General features: G+C 35.8%; 1 protein-coding gene across 5 annotated transcripts in view; it reads left to right on the forward strand.

Moving 5' to 3' along the window:
* Positions 1 to 17,619, forward strand: part of PAM (peptidylglycine alpha-amidating monooxygenase) — a 117,955-nt gene that overhangs the window by 56,603 nt on the left and 43,733 nt on the right. For all 5 annotated transcript variants that reach the window (XM_084225754.1, XM_084225755.1, XM_084225756.1 and 2 more), the window contains exons 4-7: positions 1,837 to 1,894; positions 8,653 to 8,740; positions 15,171 to 15,256; positions 16,946 to 17,029. In XM_084225754.1, coding sequence (XP_084081880.1) covers positions 1,837 to 1,894; positions 8,653 to 8,740; positions 15,171 to 15,256; positions 16,946 to 17,029 — 316 coding nt within the window. The remainder of the gene's footprint in view (positions 1 to 1,836; positions 1,895 to 8,652; positions 8,741 to 15,170; positions 15,257 to 16,945; positions 17,030 to 17,619) is intronic.

Below are 17,619 nucleotides of genomic sequence, written 5' to 3' on the forward strand. Positions count from 1 at the left end.
TACTTCTGACCCAGTATTTTAATGCTCAAATACTCCATGAAAGCTATTGCAAACAAGTTATGATTTTATACTCTTTAACGTATGAAGTGTATTATAGTCTACTGAACCAAGTGAGTAAAGTGAAGACAGTTAAGATTTTTAAACTTAATATTAAGATTCACATAACATATTGAGATTCCACTGTCATGTTAACATCTAATTTCATTAAGCAAGAATCATTAAAGAATGTTTTTCTTTTTGCAGTAAGCCGTTGCAGAGAATTATATATATATATATATATATTTTTTATATATATATATATATATATATATAATTAAGAGGTCTGCATCTCTTTTAAAGGCTTGCAGATGCTTGAAAAGAGCAGTATGTTGTGGTGCAGTAGTTGATGACTCATTGTTGCAGATAGCTGTTTTTAAAGGAGCGAAGAGAAAATGAGGTTTTCAAGTTATTGGGGAAAACCCCTCTGGAACATGTAATTTAAAGCATGAGGTGTTACTTCAGCAAGTACAAAACAGAAATATGGTTTCTACTAGATCTTCTTTGCAGCAAAATATTAAACTTCTCCATCAGAAAGAGTGAAAAGTACTCTCAGTTCATCCAGGTGTGCATTTATAATTATGAGTTATTGATTTTGCCTAAGGGGCCATCAGTTGAACGGCTAGGAAACACATACAAAGAGATCAGTCAGTTCAGATTCCTAATTAAAAAAACCCTTCTTTTTGTGTGTTATAATGTCAAGGCTGGGTAAATGTTGCCTAAAACCCTACATTTTTTAAATGAGTTACTGGGCATGTTGAAGTGGTGGGAGGGTCAGGATTTGTCTTAGAGTTCTTAACTGCAGTTATTCTGTGGGTGCATGAATGTCAACCAAGCCCTTACATGACTTAGGAGTGTTCTATGTATACCTGAGTTGTGCATTCTTTTGGCACAGGTACTGCACATGGACATTAGTTGAAAACTGCTTAATTTCTAGTGCACTGTCAGGCATTGCTGTCGTTTGCTTTCAAGGTTTGAATATAAGGTCCTAAATTAGGTGTTTTTTTAAAAAAAAAATATCTTCTGAACCCAGGTTAAATAAAAAGCACAGAATATTTTCTTTTCTGTTTCTAGAAGGCTTTAGTATTTTAACTGTGTAAATGCATGTAATCACAGTACACAAAGGCATTCACATCAGTCTTATTGGTTAACCTCTGTTCATCCTTCCCATTTTCTAGCAAAAACGCCAAAAATGGTTTCTTATCTGTGCAAACAACTGCTCTGTGTAATCACATATTGTTATCATCATTGTACCTTCCTTCTCTGTTGCATTTAATTGTTTACACCTACCCACAGAGTCTTCTTTTAAATTTAGTTTGAAGTTATTCATAGCAGGCATTTTTTCTCTTTAGATGTCCTTATGAAAGTGAAGGCCTGTCAGATTTTGAGTTCATGGGTGTAGTGAAATTCTAGCAGATGATACATTTCCTTTCCTAAACAGCCTTAGAAGTTGGAAAAAAAAGCATTTAAGAAAAAAGAGGTTTAAAATAGTTACTAGTGTACCTACCAACCTAATAGTTACTTTGATAACATTATAGACTGATCTCTGTTCATGTAAATTGTGGCAGTGAATTTATTTTTCAGAACAGTAAGCCAGATAACATACTCATATTTGCCCAAGTATCTCAGTAAAGTACATGATATTTTTTTTCTAGATGGTCCTGTTGGTAATATTCATTTGTTCATTATTCCCACATTCATTTTCAGAAAGTGTAGGGAATTTTGATGCTTTGTTTCTATTCTTTAAATTCTAAATTTTCCCAATTTAAAGGTAATTTCTGTTCTCTTTTCTTTTAACAGTCTGATACCTACCTCTGCATGTCAGTACCCCTGCCAGTGGATGATGAAGCCTATGTAGGTGAGTATGGGTTAACTGAAAGAACTTAAGTAAGCCATTTTGAAGAACTTCAACATTTCCTTTTTTCCTTGACTCATATTAACCTAATCTTTGAATGTCAGAGTTTCCAAAATGCATTTGTCATGTCCAATGTGGAAACAAACTAGAGGGAGTTACTTAGAGTCAAGATAAAACTGTATCTGAGGGGATTCATGAGTAATAGCAGTTAAGGAGCTGCATGCAGATGCCTCTGGCAGTCAGGACCAAACAGTCCATTTGCAAAGTATTGGCTTTCTGTCTCTGGCAGATACTTAATTCTGCACTGCTGAGCAGACTGTTTATTTACCTCCTGGTACAGGCTGTAAATCCTATGTACTTACAGTCAGTGTTCGCTGTGGAAAGATTTTACTTGGAGGAGAAACCAAACCCTCTCCTTCTTTTTTTTTTTTTTAATGACATGGCATGAATAAGATGGCTAACAAGTAGAAGGAAATATTGTATGGTGTTACAAATGCTGTCATCATATAAATCAGCAGAAGAACACCATCTGTTCAGAAAATCTTTGCAGTAGTTAAAATTTTATTGTGCTTTGCCATGAACATGCAGTCGTTCAGACAGAGAGAAGGTTTATTGTTTGGCTGAAGTTAGTTTTGCTTTCAGAATGCTATAAACTGTTCAAAAGGATACAATATTTTTCTTTCTTTACACTTTTGTTGCATTTTAGGATACCTGTGCTTAATAAAAGCATGGTGGTAGTTTTTGATGTAGAGTATTATGAGATTGTTGTTCCATGTGGATTTTCATGTGGAAATCCCTCAGAAGATAGAATATTGTGGTTTGATTTTCATGTTGTATTACAGTAACTAAGAAAAATGATTAAATTTTTTTCAGTGCTTTCTCTATATATCTGTTTTCTAAAGAGGTGAGATTTTGGTTGTGAGTATGACCCCAGAAGGAAAAATGAGCATAGAAGGGAGTGAGTGTTCACTCTTGAATAAATAATGCTTGCTGAGTGCAATAGACTCTTCTGCTTTTGTTGGTTCATAGAAAGGCAATACTACTAACTTCCTCCTTAAGCTGCTCTTACTTAGTGTGTCACTGAGTTGAAAAAATCCATAGTTTAATTAATTGTTAGGTTGCTGCACATCTAATTCTGTTGCTTGTGTTAAAGAAACATAAACTTCTTTTGATACTTAAAAGGACCTACTGAAAGAATTTGCTTAAAAGTTATGCAAAGTTTCAGTGCAAATTACGCAGTGCAACCCATTTTATTTTTTTCTGCAGACCTAAAATTTTATATATTCTTCACCTGATTTTTACAGGATTTGGTCATCTTTCCAGTGATCACTGTTCCTGAGTACCCTTCATTACAAAGCAGAATAAGGTCTCTGGACAGGGAAACCATTCTGGTTGTCTTGTAGAGCTTTGAAGAGCAAGAGGAACTTGATGAGCAATCTGTAAAAAACCCAGCTTGTTGTGTGAACTTAAAGTATTCCCATGATAGCATTCCTTACAAACAAATATATATTGGAATATATATATATACACACACACACACACACACACACACACATATATATATATATATATTTTTTTTATATGCTTTAAAATTAGAAGAAAATTTTTGGTTTTTCCCTCTTTTGTCACTTGTATGGTGGAAATCAATAGACATATGGTTAGTCTGAAATATGTGATCATTCCATTTTGCTTCACTGGAAGTTGTTCCTCATGGAAGAGGCTTAGATTGGCATCTTCATAATCCGTGGAAGTTGCATGATGATTAGAAAGACTAGACTCAATCATATCAAGCTGTAGAGAGTAGAAAGAATATAGAATGACCTACCTTATAAAATATCTAAGTAGAAAACTATTAACTTGCATATATATGTTTTGTGTTACTTACATAAGCAGAGAAGATTGGCACACAGAGAATTTTTAATCTTTTTGAAAGGATATAGTCTATATTTTTTATGGTTTGAGTTGGATCTACCTTAATTGCATTGCCAATAAATGGAGTAATTAACTTTCCTTAAAACATACTGTTTTGCTTTGTGACAAAAACAATGGAAAACTAGCATATGACCTGTCACTCACTGGGTTGCTGTTCAGTGATGTTGAGAAGACTGTGTGTTCTGTAGGGCTTCAGCATAAGGATGTATGAATACACATAACTGAAACAATAAACTGGATTCCTGAGACATTTTGATGGTAAAGCTCCATATTCTGCCTTCAGTTCAATTTATTTGCTAAGAAAATACCTTGTGCTTTGTTTCCTTTTATGGTTTAAAGAGACATTTTTATGACCAATTGTCTTTACAGTTTCATCAAGACTTACTAATTAATTTCTTTTTTTAACTTTGCTTTCCTATTTTTACTCTTGTTTCTCCCTTCCTCCAAGATATTTTGGAATCAATAATGCAACCTGCAGCAAGATATTTTTGTTGCATATTGGTGACATATAAGAGCCTTGGCAGAGAGAGATTTTTTAGTATTGTATGTGGGCAGTACTACATTTGTTATTAAGTAGAAAAATTTTTTGTAACATTTTTTTCAGTATTTTTATTAAATTTGTGTATAAGGACTTTGAATTCAGATTTCAACTTTGCTATTTCCATAAAGGAAACCAGTAAACATTCATGCTTGCACAGGGACAGTGGGTATAACTTGGTACTTTAGAAGTGGAGGGATGCTCCAGAATTCACGAACTTGTTCCCAGTCAGTTCTCAGACATTATCAGAGGAAGGAATCGATCACACTTACTTAATGAAGTGTTGCCAGCTGGAAGGAGAATTAGAGCAGGTTTTGCCCTATGGATCTTTTTCAGGCATGCATCTGTATAATTTTGCTGATGCTGTTTTCTGTATTAGGTTCTTTAGTGGAGGATCAGACTGTCAAGGCTGATATTTCTGTTTGAACCAGTTGTATCTCTGTCCCAAATGACTGTAAATACTGACAAACTTGATTAAGGAGAATATTTTTGTGAGGTGGGTTGGTGTACATTTAGGTTTATGTTAGGAACATACCCTTTGCTCCTGGGAAGTGAAATGGCTGTGAGATAAATATGCTGTTATTAGTGAGTGAGATTAATATGTGATTTTCCAAGAAAGTATTACTGGAGTATGTTTCTAAAACATATCATTGTGGTTTTCTTCTTCTGCATCCTGTTTGATTAATGTTTATTAATGAATAGCTAAACCAGAAACTCAGGTGAATCTTTAATGGCTCAGGCATTGGTAAAAATCAGTTTTTCATAACTAAACTGCAGAGAGAGCTAAATGCTCTACAGACACTCTACAGACACTCACAAAAATTTAGTCTGACCTCTCAGCCAAAATACTTGACTGTCACCTTCACCTGCTTATGTTCATTTACATAGGTGACCAGTAAATAAATGTCTTTTTCTTACTGACTTATGATTGGTCCCTGTCAGATTGTGCTGTAGAAATTAAATTGAGCCTTCTACATTCAGCAACACACACTGAAGTAATTAGATGGTTTATTACTTTTCATCCATAAAGGACTCTGAGAAGCTGTAGGTTTATTACTCTGTTATGGGATGTATAAACTTTTCTATTGCCAAGCAATGATGTCGTCACTGTATTGGAGGCCTCTGATGTCTCTCTCATTTGCCAAACTCTGGACACTGAATTCTTGATAAATTTTTTTAAAGTTAATTCTGTGATAGAGAAGACATTAATATTAAAAAAAAAATCTGTCAACTTTATTTAATGGAATTGTTGTTTGTAAAAATTAACTTATTAGAAGTTAGTTTTTTAAATACGTAGCTTAAGTGCACACTGTTAAGATTAAACTGATATCATGTTCTGTTCATACCTGCTTCTCTTTGAGTTTGTAGTTCCAAGTAGTACTTGATCAAGAAATTAGGTCAGACTTCAATTTATTATGTATACAATAGCTGCGGCTGTTATTTTAGTAATCATTTGTATCACTTCTCCATGCATTAAAAAGAATTATTATTGGGTAATATTCTGTTCATTACTGTACAATGTGGAGGCTGTCAACTAGGAAAATAGGCCTGCTGTTTGATATTTCTTAAGCCTTTGGTAGTGACAGTTCCCAGCACAGGGAGTGCTGGAATGTTGCAGCGAGTCCAGAGCAGGGACACAAAGATGCTCAGAAAGATGGAGCACCTCTGCCACGGGGAAAGGCTGAGACAACTGAGGTTGTTCAAGGGAAGAGATTTCTGGGTGACCTAATTATGGCCTTCAGCCCACAAGAAAGATGGGGAGAGACTTTTTAAAAGAGCATGGAGTGACAAGACAAAGAGGAAAGGAAAGACAGTAGGTTCCAATTAGCTGCTAGAAGAAAATTGTTTTCTGTGAGGGTGGTGAGACCCAGGCACAGGTTGCCCAAGGAAGCTTTGGTTGCCCCATCACTGGGGGATGGGATGGAGGCCGTGTTGGCTGGAGGTCTTGGAAACCTGGCACAGTGGGAGGTGTGCCTGTCACCTGGCAGGGTGGTTGAAACAAGATGATCTTTAAGGTCCCTTCAAGTCCTGGCCACTTCCTCATTCTGTGACAGGTACTGCATTTGGCTTGAATCCCGCATTAATCTGTATGTCTTTTGCAACACAGGATTTTTTAGTTGGATTTTTTTGTTTGTTTCTTTTAACCTTCTCTTTGGAAAATTATATTCCTGGGTGTGCTGCTAAGAAAATAGCTGTACAGGAACCATACTATAACCACCTATACAAAGCTGTCTTAAGCTCATAGAATTACTGTGAGGTTTTTCAATGCTTCCTTTAAGCAATGATGAGGTATATCAGCTAAAATAGTGTAAGCCAGAAATATGATTTTGCTTTGTTAGATCTGGTGCATTGTTTCCTCTTAGTAAGAATAGCATTTAGTCAGATATTTGTAGTAAGTTTTCTAAAAGTGCTTGAAGGTCCTGTCCATGCTCTAAGACATCGTTGTAATAGGCACTATGTGGAGCGAATAAAAGACTTCCTGAAACACTCATTAGAATAAATACTTGCAATAGGAGAGTGGCAGAAAAATAAAAAGAAACAGAGACAATATTAAGCAGCAGGAGAGGTGGTGGCTTTAGCAGCTAGAAGGCCTAACCTTCAATTTTACCTTTATTGAAGGCTGCCTTTATAAGTGGTACTTACAGCACATTTTTTACAGGTATTAATTTTGACAATAAAATTAACAAAATTTTACATGTGTGAACTGCTTATAAACCCCTTCAGAAATTTAATATCTCGACTGATAACAGCAGCTTAAACCACCCAAAACATCTGAAAAGTAAGGTAGGAATTCCACAGAATGACGCATTGCCTCTGCCGTGCAAGCATAAACCAAAATTTCACTGCTAATCGTTACTGATAAAAACATCAAAACAAGAATTGTCTCCATATCAGAGATTAGGTTTTTATCTATGAAACAAGTAGAATTTGCTTTTAGAAAAATAAAGATGTTGGGTTGTCTCTAGACTTTCTTTATGCTGGCAACTTTAGTAGTTCTTAATTTATGTATATATATTATATATATACAGCTGTGCCATGCTCATTTCTTTGCAGTGTGACCACCTATCTTAAAGCTAAAACTTACATGCTTTAACTGTTGACTGGTTTTCCTTACTTTCCCGGACAGAGCTCACCTTCAGAAATTGGGTTAGAAGCTATTGATATTTTTTCCCCCTGTGAGATTGGGATGATAACCCACATCATCATTCATTTCAGGAACTCTGCCACAGCTCTGTGTTAAAATACTGATTTCTTAGTGCAGGTAGTGCCATAAACCTCAGGAACAGAATATCATTTCACTGGTTTGTAGCTGCACCACCTTCCCTGTTAATAGCTAAAAGACAGTTAATTGGAGACTTCTCACTGTCTGTGTACATGTAGGGGCTGGAGTAACTTGTCTTCAGAATTTCTGCTGTACTCCAAGGTTAAAAACCATTGCATTCCCTGCAACAGCATATTTTTTCTGTAGTAATAAAAGAATGTAGAATGCTTTTAGAAATGCCATCACTATACATTCATGGTCAGTATGACTCCCATGATGGGGATAAAATTTTTACTTTGCTAAACAGGATCACAAGTACTTGAGAAACGAAACCAGTGTTTTATCTGTGGCATAGTTTAAAGAACAGACATTTAAGAGGTGAACTTTCTCATCTAAGTTTCTAATAATGAGAAATATTTGGGCAGTGAGATTATGCTGACTTTAAACAAATCTTGGTTTTCATTCCAAAGGATATGATGGATTAGTGAGACTCAATCCCTTCTTGAAACTGTTGTCCCAAGAAAGATGCAGGAAAAATGTAAGCCAGGTAGAATACTGAAAAAAGATATTACTAATGTATAAGATTTAGTTGTTCGTACTGTAATTTACTGCTTGTTTGTATTTTTATGAAATACGAAAGGATTGGAAGAGTATTACTAAGTCACAAGTGCAGATTTCAAAGGTAGATTGCAATTAGACTGGTGACAGTAAAACTTTATGGTTTGGGATACAGTGATATTTTAACTTAGAATCATATTTAACTTCTTTGGGAAATACAGTGGTTTTCATTAGGAACTTAGTTTCTTTTTCTTAAATAAATGAGGTACATACAGTGTTTTAGCTTAGAAGGAAGGCTGTTGAATGAAAATTTAAGGAACGTGTGTAAGTGGAATGCAGAAGGCAAGTAAATGGGTGGGGATGTACTTGCCTTATTTGTAGTATTACAGGGGGAAATGGCACAAGATCATCTTGGTTATGTAACTTATGGTGAGATTAGACAGCTTACTTGTTTTTCCATTTTTTTTTCAGTTGACTTTAAGCCTCATGCCAGCATGGACACTGTCCATCACATGTTACTCTTTGGATGTAATGAACCTTCCTCTACTGAAAATTACTGGTAAGAGCTGCATCTTGCTTTTGTTGTTAACCAATTGTTTTTCAGCGTTAATTGCTTAAACCTCTTCCAGGGTCAGATTCTCTTGGAAAAGCAGGAAAATTTGAAATGTATAAGAAATGAATAACAATCCAGTCTTTCCACAATTAAAGTGATGTTTTTTTTAACTAACTCCTTCCTAGTCTTCATGACTAATTGACTGTCTTCAAGGAGGAGGCAGAGGCTATAGTAAAGAGAGTGTCATTGAATACCAAGAAATCTAATCTTCAAACTATAGTTGGCTGCTTTTCTCTGTGTGAAGTCATGTAGCAGATTGTTCAGAATGAAACTGAGCGAAGGATAAACGAAGAAGATTATCAGGTGTTTGGGTAGTTGATTTGCACTTCAAAATGCCTAAGCAGTGAGAGCAGAGAGAAACACCCAATGCCAGTAAATAGGTGTGTGGAGGCAATGTGAAGAGAACATGAAGGTGGGTGGAAACTAATCATCTGTCCAGTAATTTTGCAAAGTTTTGTAGGTTTTCATGAGAGAGCAGATGAGGATTTTTGCTGATTTTTGATGCTGCAAAGGTTATATGAATTATTCTGAACTGTAGAACAATTTTAATATGGGTGTTCTCCTAGAGTTGTGTAATCATAATATATCTTCTAAGTAGTTACCAAAAAGGTAACTAGACCTGGAATTTAGAACTAACAGTATAGTATATTATAATTTCAGGAAAAATACCCCAAAACATTCTAAATGCCTGTTTTGGGGAGATGATTTGATTAGTATTTTAAACATACACAACACAATTTTCCTCAAAAGTCTTATCTCCATTTACTTAGGAACCAATAGTTCTAATATTGAAAATAGAGTCTTACACAGTTGTGCAAGAAAACCAGATGCTTAAGAAGTTCAGACCAAAGTAAAACTGAAAGCATAGAATTTCTATGAATTTCTTTTCCTTGCAGAAAATTCTTGAAATTTCTTTTCCCCATAGCTTTTCTGTGCTCTTTTTTATTGTATCTCAAATTATAGAATATACTTGAATACTTTAATGTGAACAATATGCTAACATAAAACTTTTCCATTCTGACCTTTTAAAAACAGGTAAGTGTCCTATTTAAAACTGTGTAGATTGTACTTGGACCTAGTGCTGTTTTCATATTTCTGGAAGTAGTTTTAATAGAGCCTTGGAATAATTTGTGCATTATAGAATTGTTACAGATTGATCAGGAGCTTGTGTTGAGATGAAGTTATGAGACAATGCCTAATTCACAACTAACTGATGTTCCGAGGTTGTGGAAGTGGTGGATCCAAAGCCAAAAACCAAAGTTTTTCAAAACTGAATCAGACTGAAATCCCTGTTTTAAGTTTAGAGTTCAGGTAGTTTGAGGTCCCTGGTTGTACTTTCACTCTCCTTGCAGAAGACTCACCTACGACAGCCTTTGCAGTGTGGCAGCTAATGTTGTTTTTGTTCTTGATTGACTTACCTGTCAAATGACAAGATACTTATTTAGTTAGGATGGACTGAGCTTTGCTGGACATCAGATTCCCACCAAGCTGCTCTATCCCTCCAATCCTCAGGATGGAAAAAAAGTCATGAGTCAAAGCAAAGGTAGCTTAATAAAGCAAAAGCAAATGTTGTGCAGAAGCGGAGGAAAACAAAATATTTTATTCTTTTCTTTTCATCACCAAGCCACCTCCAAGCACGAGTAATAGTTCCTCTGAAAGGCAAATATCATAAATAACAAACATGTCTGTGTGTGTGTGTGTGTGTGTGTGTGTGTCCCCACCCTTCTTTTGTTCCCTTCTATTACCTTTGATTGTTGAGTGGATATAATATGGTATGGAACATTTCTTTGGTCAGTTTGGGTCACCCAGCCTGGCTGTGACGTCTCCTAAGATCTTTCCCAAACACTGATGCGTTATCAGCACTTTTCTAGCTACTCATTCGAATCCCAGCACCATGAGGGTTGCTGTGGGGAAAATTAACTCCATCTTAGCCAGACCAAATATTTCAGTGTTGTGTTTAAATCTGCTGTTTTCAATTTTTCATATGCAGGTATTGATTAGGTCTTTCTATTTTTTTAGGTGTATTTTCTGAGGTTTTGTGTTTGCTTTGCATTTTCAAAATGAAAGCTCTTCATTCACTCTCATCATTTCACGCCCCTGTTTTTGCAGCTTTTTATCTTGCTCTGCCTGCAGTTATTGCAAGGCTAGAAAGATGATCATGTGTTTTCTACATAAAATAGACCAAAGAGTGCTAGAAACTTCTAACCTAATTTTGTTCAAGTAATTCTGGTGACTGTGTGTTAGTAGTCTTCATTATTGTTTATTTTGTGTGGTCATTTGCTGTTCCTTTAGTTACCTGAGGGCTAGCAAATGGTGACTTCTCTTGCTCTTCCCTCTGGTAGGGAAGGAACAGTTGTTTGAGCAGACCGCAGTAGGACTTGCTTAGCAGGATTCCTCTCCCTACTTTTACACGCTCAACATTTTTACTGAGCCAGCTTTGATTCAATTAGGCATGCCACAAAGATTCTTTTCCTCTAGTTTCTTTTTCAAGTCAAATTTTTCTTCGCCATAAGGATGTGGATTAGTTGTATTATGGAAAAATAGGCTGTTAGGAACACTCAGAATGGAAGGTCAAAATTAGTTTTCCTGAGAAGTGAAGTTTCAGGCCAGTTTTGAGTGGGGAGGAATGAGAAGCATCCAGATGACTCTGTTGGGATTAGCTACCTTTGACCATAGCAGTACTAAGTCAAAATCTGCTGCTGGTGATTTGACACTATTCTTGCAAATGTCCCTGGCCTTCCAAAAAGCTTTCAAGCTTTATGGAACCTGTGCTGGTTTCAACATTCACTGCAGTGTGGTAGAATCTTTATCCAAACAAATGCAAAAGGTTGCTCTCCCTTCTTGAAATACACAGGCCTTTCCACAGGAAAAAAAAAATCTTTTCCCAGGGCTCATTGCCTCAGGTGTTGCTCAGTACATTAAAAAAAATGGCATAGCTGCTCCTATTTCTTGATCATAATTGATCTAAAAACAGTTCAGCCACAGTGACAAGTTTTGCCTGAGCTGACAAACTGTGTTGAAATTGATGTAACATGCCTGAACTGATTGATAAAAGTTCAGATTCTCTGTAGATAATCAGGAATGCACTTGAGTGCTTTAAAAGAAAATGTTGAATTATTCAGAACTTGTGAGTCTCCTGGCAAGACAAGTCTTGCGCTGCATCAAACCTAACACTGAAATAATCTCTTGTGAATGAGCTGATTCATAGATAAAGCCATTATTTTGAGATCAGGCAGGGCAACTTTAAATACTTATGTAAACAAATGTATAAGTGCAGGTCATAGATGGCCACCTGGCGATTCCTCTATCAGACAGTTGTTTCTGTTGGCAAGAAAGAATGGATTGAAATGTCTTTGACATCAGTAGTTCAGTAGAACTGCAGGTTGCAAAAGATGTCATGACTAGTTCACTGCAGGTTGCAAAAGATGTCATGACTAGTTCAGTGGAGGACTTTTATTTCACTGTATGAGGGAGAGTGGGGACAGTAGAAGGAATTGTGGTTTTAGGTCTAGTTTCTTACCATTGCCACTGCCTCAGAATGTTCTGCAGCATTCAAGAGCTAAAAATTATTATTTGTCTTACTCAATCACCTCAATTACCCTTTTTTAAAGGGTATTCAGAAGTGCAGTGTAATAGAGAAAGAAATAAAAGAAGTTATTTGTTACCAAAACCAATGCAAATGTGCTAAAGGGATAGCCAAATACTGGTCTTGTTGACATAGTGAAATATTTTACTTTCAGTCTAAGTAATCAGTCAAAACCCCAGTGCTATTAAAAAAAAACAGCGCTTGAGCTTACCCAAGACTGGGGATAATGCCTTTGGGAAGCCCAGGAGAGTTTGCAAAAAAACACGAAGATCCAAGAAGCAGTCAGTAAGCTCTCTCCTACCCCACTCAATTCCAAATTTTAAGTCAAAATCAGTTTTTAGGACAGTACTGTATATTATGCAGCTCTAGACCATTTTTAAAGTATTCTATGTCACTCATTTGGTTTTGAGTCTCATTTTTTGTATGCAAAGCTGCTATGAATTTCAGCAATTTTTTTGTTAGATAAATTTATACTTTTTACTAGCTCCCTGCTTTTCAAACTGTTTGTCTTATTACCTCTTCTTTGCAATCTCCTCTAGGTTTGTTTTTTCTGAAAACTTAATGTTTCAAGATTATCATTGATGGCAAAATGAGATGGTTAACTATTTTTTAAATGAAATGAAAGACCACCATCTGTAGTTTATCTTTGTCCCCTGCAGTCTTCCCCTTCCATTCTGGTAGCCTTTTGGAAGAAAGTTTGAGGCAGCCTGCACAGGGCTTTTTCCTAATTAATGTGTTCTTAGAAATATTGTGGTATAAATTAAAGACAGTTGTGCCCAAAGTGTGGTGGTAAAGCTGTGACTGTGCTTGTAGTTCCTTCTGGCATTCCTCCTAAACAATCTCTTCAACACATTCCCAAGTTGTGCAGCTCAATATTAGGTTAGATCCATGAAGTCTTTTGGGTTTTTTGTATAGTAGCAGTGGGAAGCTGCATAATTTTCAGTTGCAGCTGAATCCATCAAAACATTTCACCTATCTTGAATTAAGTTTTGATTGTTCTTTAGGATGTGGGCATGTTTGAAATGGAAGGTGACCAAACTGTTAGTTATGAAGGTCTAGAAATATGTGTTGTGAATATAACTGCTAAAAAAGAAGTGGTGTGTTCCCCTTTCTCTTGAGACTCGCGTGATTATGTCGGAGCTTTCAGTCAGAATTACATACAGTAGCTAGGCTGCAATAAAGCTCACTGGGATGAAAGAAATGGATGAAATCCTGCTGATGTGGTTTGATACGCATGCCAGAAGAGCTGGTTATCTCTTAGAGATACCTGGAAAGCATCATCATCATTTGCACATATGGCTTAGCTGTTCTCAGCAGAAACATGATTGAGCTGCATCTGCTAGATGTCCTGGTCTTTTTTGTGTTTATACTCTTCCTCACACTGTGTGGCACTCTTATTTTCCCCACAATTTCAGGTGACTGAAACCATGTCTTACATATGCAAATGTTTTCCCAGGTATTTTACAGATAGTGATAAACAGAGCAGAGCCTGTACCATTTTGGTTTAGAATGAAACAGTGGCATAGACACCAACCTTCATTGCATCTGGCTTGAGTCTGTTGGTGTAGTCTGAATAGTTTCAGGGTGAAGCTTTCTGAAAGTCATACCTGTGTATGCTGCACACCTCCTACATTCTGCGCTCAGGGCCATGGAGGCTTTGCCGTTGGAAGAAGGTACAAATGCAGCCTGTAAATAAACCTCTTCCCTAATTCAGGATAAAGAGGGAGAAGTGTATTCTGGGTGGGTGTTCAGAAAGCTCCTTAAGGTCCCTTGTTTGATTATCCATGTATATCATCATGTAGCTTACACCCACATACAGCAGTTAATGCCTTCTTGGGTGTGGTCCAGGTATACTGCGCTGTCTGTACGGCTCTGTCTGGCTGTTGAGACTTGGTGGTGTCTCTGCCTCAGGCTTACCAGTTCTTGCAGATTTAAGATATCTAGAATTTACCAGTCTTTGAGAGTCTTTCATTCTTGACCCTTAGTGTCACCTGCAAGGTGCTAGCTGCAGAGGCTAGGGACAACTCAAGCTCTCTGTTACTGTAAATATTTGTGACCTGTTTCTGGCCTGTTAACGTGGCAAACCCTTATTTTTTCTTTTTATTTTCCCTTGGGTTTTTGGTTGGCATTTTTTTGGTGCTTGTTTGTTTGGGAGTTTTTTGGTGATTGTTTCTTCTCTGTGTGTGTGTGTGTGTGCGTATATGTGTGATTTTTCTATTTTGAAAACCAAGAAATTGTGCAGTGGAATAAGAATTAACTTAAAGCAATGAGCTTGCATTGAGGACAGGACATGAGTACCTTCAATCTTTGGATTCATATACATTTTTCTGTCACTTTTTCTGACAGTGATTTTAAAATTAATTTTAAATAACCAATTTTATGTTTTGTGGGGGTTTTTTTCTGCTTTGTGCATGAGTCCTATTCCTCTGTGTAAATGTGGAAGCCACTGTCATTTTGTATCACTTGAATTAATAATGATAGAAATTTTTATACAGTTCATTACCATTAAATGTTCCTTCATTTTTTCCATCACTGATTAATAGGCTGACAGGGCCCATCAGAACTGTCTAACACTGCCTTAATGCACAGGGAGGGAAATGAAAGAAAGTGGAACATATACCAATATCTGTGAAAGCAATCTGCATTAAAATAACTGTGTTTAATTAGCATTCATTAAAAAAAAAATCTTCATAGATCTTAAAATTAGTGATTGTGCATATAACTCACCTGCTGTTTTCTGACTTCAGAATTTTAAAAATTCTATTCCCTTTTCTTTCCTCTTATTTTTAGGGACTGCGATGAAGGAACATGCAAAGATAAATCTAACATTTTGTATGCTTGGGCAAGAAATGCTCCACCCACCAGGCTGCCCAAAGGTATTGGCCCTTTAATGTGGAGTCCTTGTGTACAGGGGCAGGGGAAAAAGGAGGACATGGAAGTAAGAACCTGGCATATCTGAGAACATCCTGTAATATTTTTGTTATGTCAAATTGATAGAAACTGTATAAATATCAACCTAATTAACTATGAAATGTATTATGCTAGCTAATATACTTGTGGGTTTTTGTTTGTTCTGTTTGCTACACCATTATGGGTTTCTATAGGGGATTTATAGGGGCAAAAAAGACGGAGATAATTATCATAATATACTGATTATTTTTATATAGTATTAGTCTTGCATTTCCTACTATATATTACTAGAAGGTTACCATTTACGTATCTTTCAGTAGCACACAAACTACATTAAAATATTTTTGTTTGTTTGGGAAAGCACAAACAAATTCAGTTGAAACATTGGATTTTTACTGTTTAAAGTATATGTTGACAATTTAATGTGTTTTTCATTTTTAGTGCTTTGATGCAGTTGAGCAGCATGCTTGTGTACCCATTTTCTTGTATAATAGACAACCCTACTGAATTAAATCAAAACAATTTAAGCTACTTGGAGAGTGGTATGTCTGGAAAATAGGGTGAAGTGCTTCTTTGTAATAACCACTAAGAGTCTTAGAAATATCTACCATCTGTATAGCCTTGATCTGAAATTATCTTGAATTCTAAGTATTTTTTCTTTCATCATTTACTGCCCGTTTTCATAGCCAGGGGCAGTACCATGAAAATGCTTTTTTAAATAATCCATTTACACACTTACCAACATGAATGTTATTTGATTTGATTATGAGAATGTCAAGTTTAAAAAAAGTTGTTGCATGAAGGATTCTGTAGATGTTTTATACTTTAAAGTTGATGTAAAATTTTGCTGTTAAACCCCAGCTATTGATACTTTTCTTGTTGGAAAGATGTGCAAAAATACAAGGTTTGTAGGGAGTATTCATAAAGATACCTCATTCATGCACAAAGAGGCTGCAGTCCCATTTGTAAGGTGGCTTTGCATTTTACTGTGACCAAATACAAAGAAATTTTTTTTCTGCTTCTTTTGAAAAATGTTCATTGTAGAATTGGTTTAGAGAAATCCCTTTTTGTGATGGTGATAATTTGCAATTTCCTTATTTCAGATTATTTCAAGCTCCTCTATTGTGTTTTGTGCCTGTACTTGCTTCTCTCATCAAGTAACATACATGCATAATTTCCTCAAGATTTTTTTCTGCATATAATATTAATTTAAATCTAAAAATATTTTACTGCAGAGCTTTTTTTCTTCCCATTCTCAATGTCTTCTTAGTAAGTAAGTTTTAATTAGTTTATATCATGCAAAGATTGTATGAGAAATAACAGGTTCACCAAATCCTACATGAAGAGTAAGACTTCATTTTTATTTTGGATTTTTAAAAAATCTGTATTAATGCTCTTTGATTGAGAGAGTTCTATGCATAAAGCAGATACTTATTCTTAATTAAATTATGGTCTTAGCTTCTTAGTCTGTTTGGGATCATGTGCTGGTGGTTTTCCTGGGTTTCAGGACAAGGTTTTCTTCAGTGATGTTTGAAATTTTCTACCTCTTCACTCTTAGTGAGTAAAGTGATTTGTATTTTTTTTTATAGTGTCAGTGATGGTGAATCATCTTACATTTTATTTTTTCTGAAAACTTTACATTTTCCTTCTCTTAGGTGTTGGATTCAGAGTTGGAGGAGAAACGGGTAGCAGATACTTTGTTCTCCAGGTACACTATGGAGATGTTAGTGCATTTAGAGGTATGCATTTTGGAAATTTGCTCTGTAAGTTGTATCATCTACATCATCAAAAATATTTACCTGTAGAAAATAATTTTTCTTTTAGTGCCATTTGCAAAGATCAGTGGACGTATTTGGAGTACAGTTTCTGTATTAACTTGACTTCATAAACTTAATTTATCTCTATAAATATTTGAAAGGTGAACACCACTTTTTTCTTCAAAAACTGTGGAGCAAATGACTTAAAGTAATCTAGAAGCAGATTAATAATTTTTCGTTTAGGGAGAAACTTGGGGTTTCCATGTATAATTCAGTGTTTTGTTTAATGAAGTTGAAAGAAACGGGTGTGAACACACTTAACCTGTCATCTTACTTGAGTAGATTGCTAGTAGATAATATTCACTAGCCAATCAGTCACAGTATTTCTGTTTGGAAAAAATGTAACTTGTTTTGGCTTGGGTTTTTTAATTCTCATTTTTTTAAGATGAAATGCTCATTTCAAGCACAGCAATATGGTTATCCTTGTTATTGAGTGTTTCACAGAATCACATAATGGTTGAGATTGAAACGAACCTTTGGCAGTCATCTGACCCACGCCCTCCCTGCTCAAG

This window comes from Fringilla coelebs, assembly GCF_963513975.1.
Source record: "Fringilla coelebs genome assembly, chromosome: Z".
Taxonomy (NCBI): Eukaryota; Metazoa; Chordata; class Aves; order Passeriformes; family Fringillidae; genus Fringilla; species Fringilla coelebs.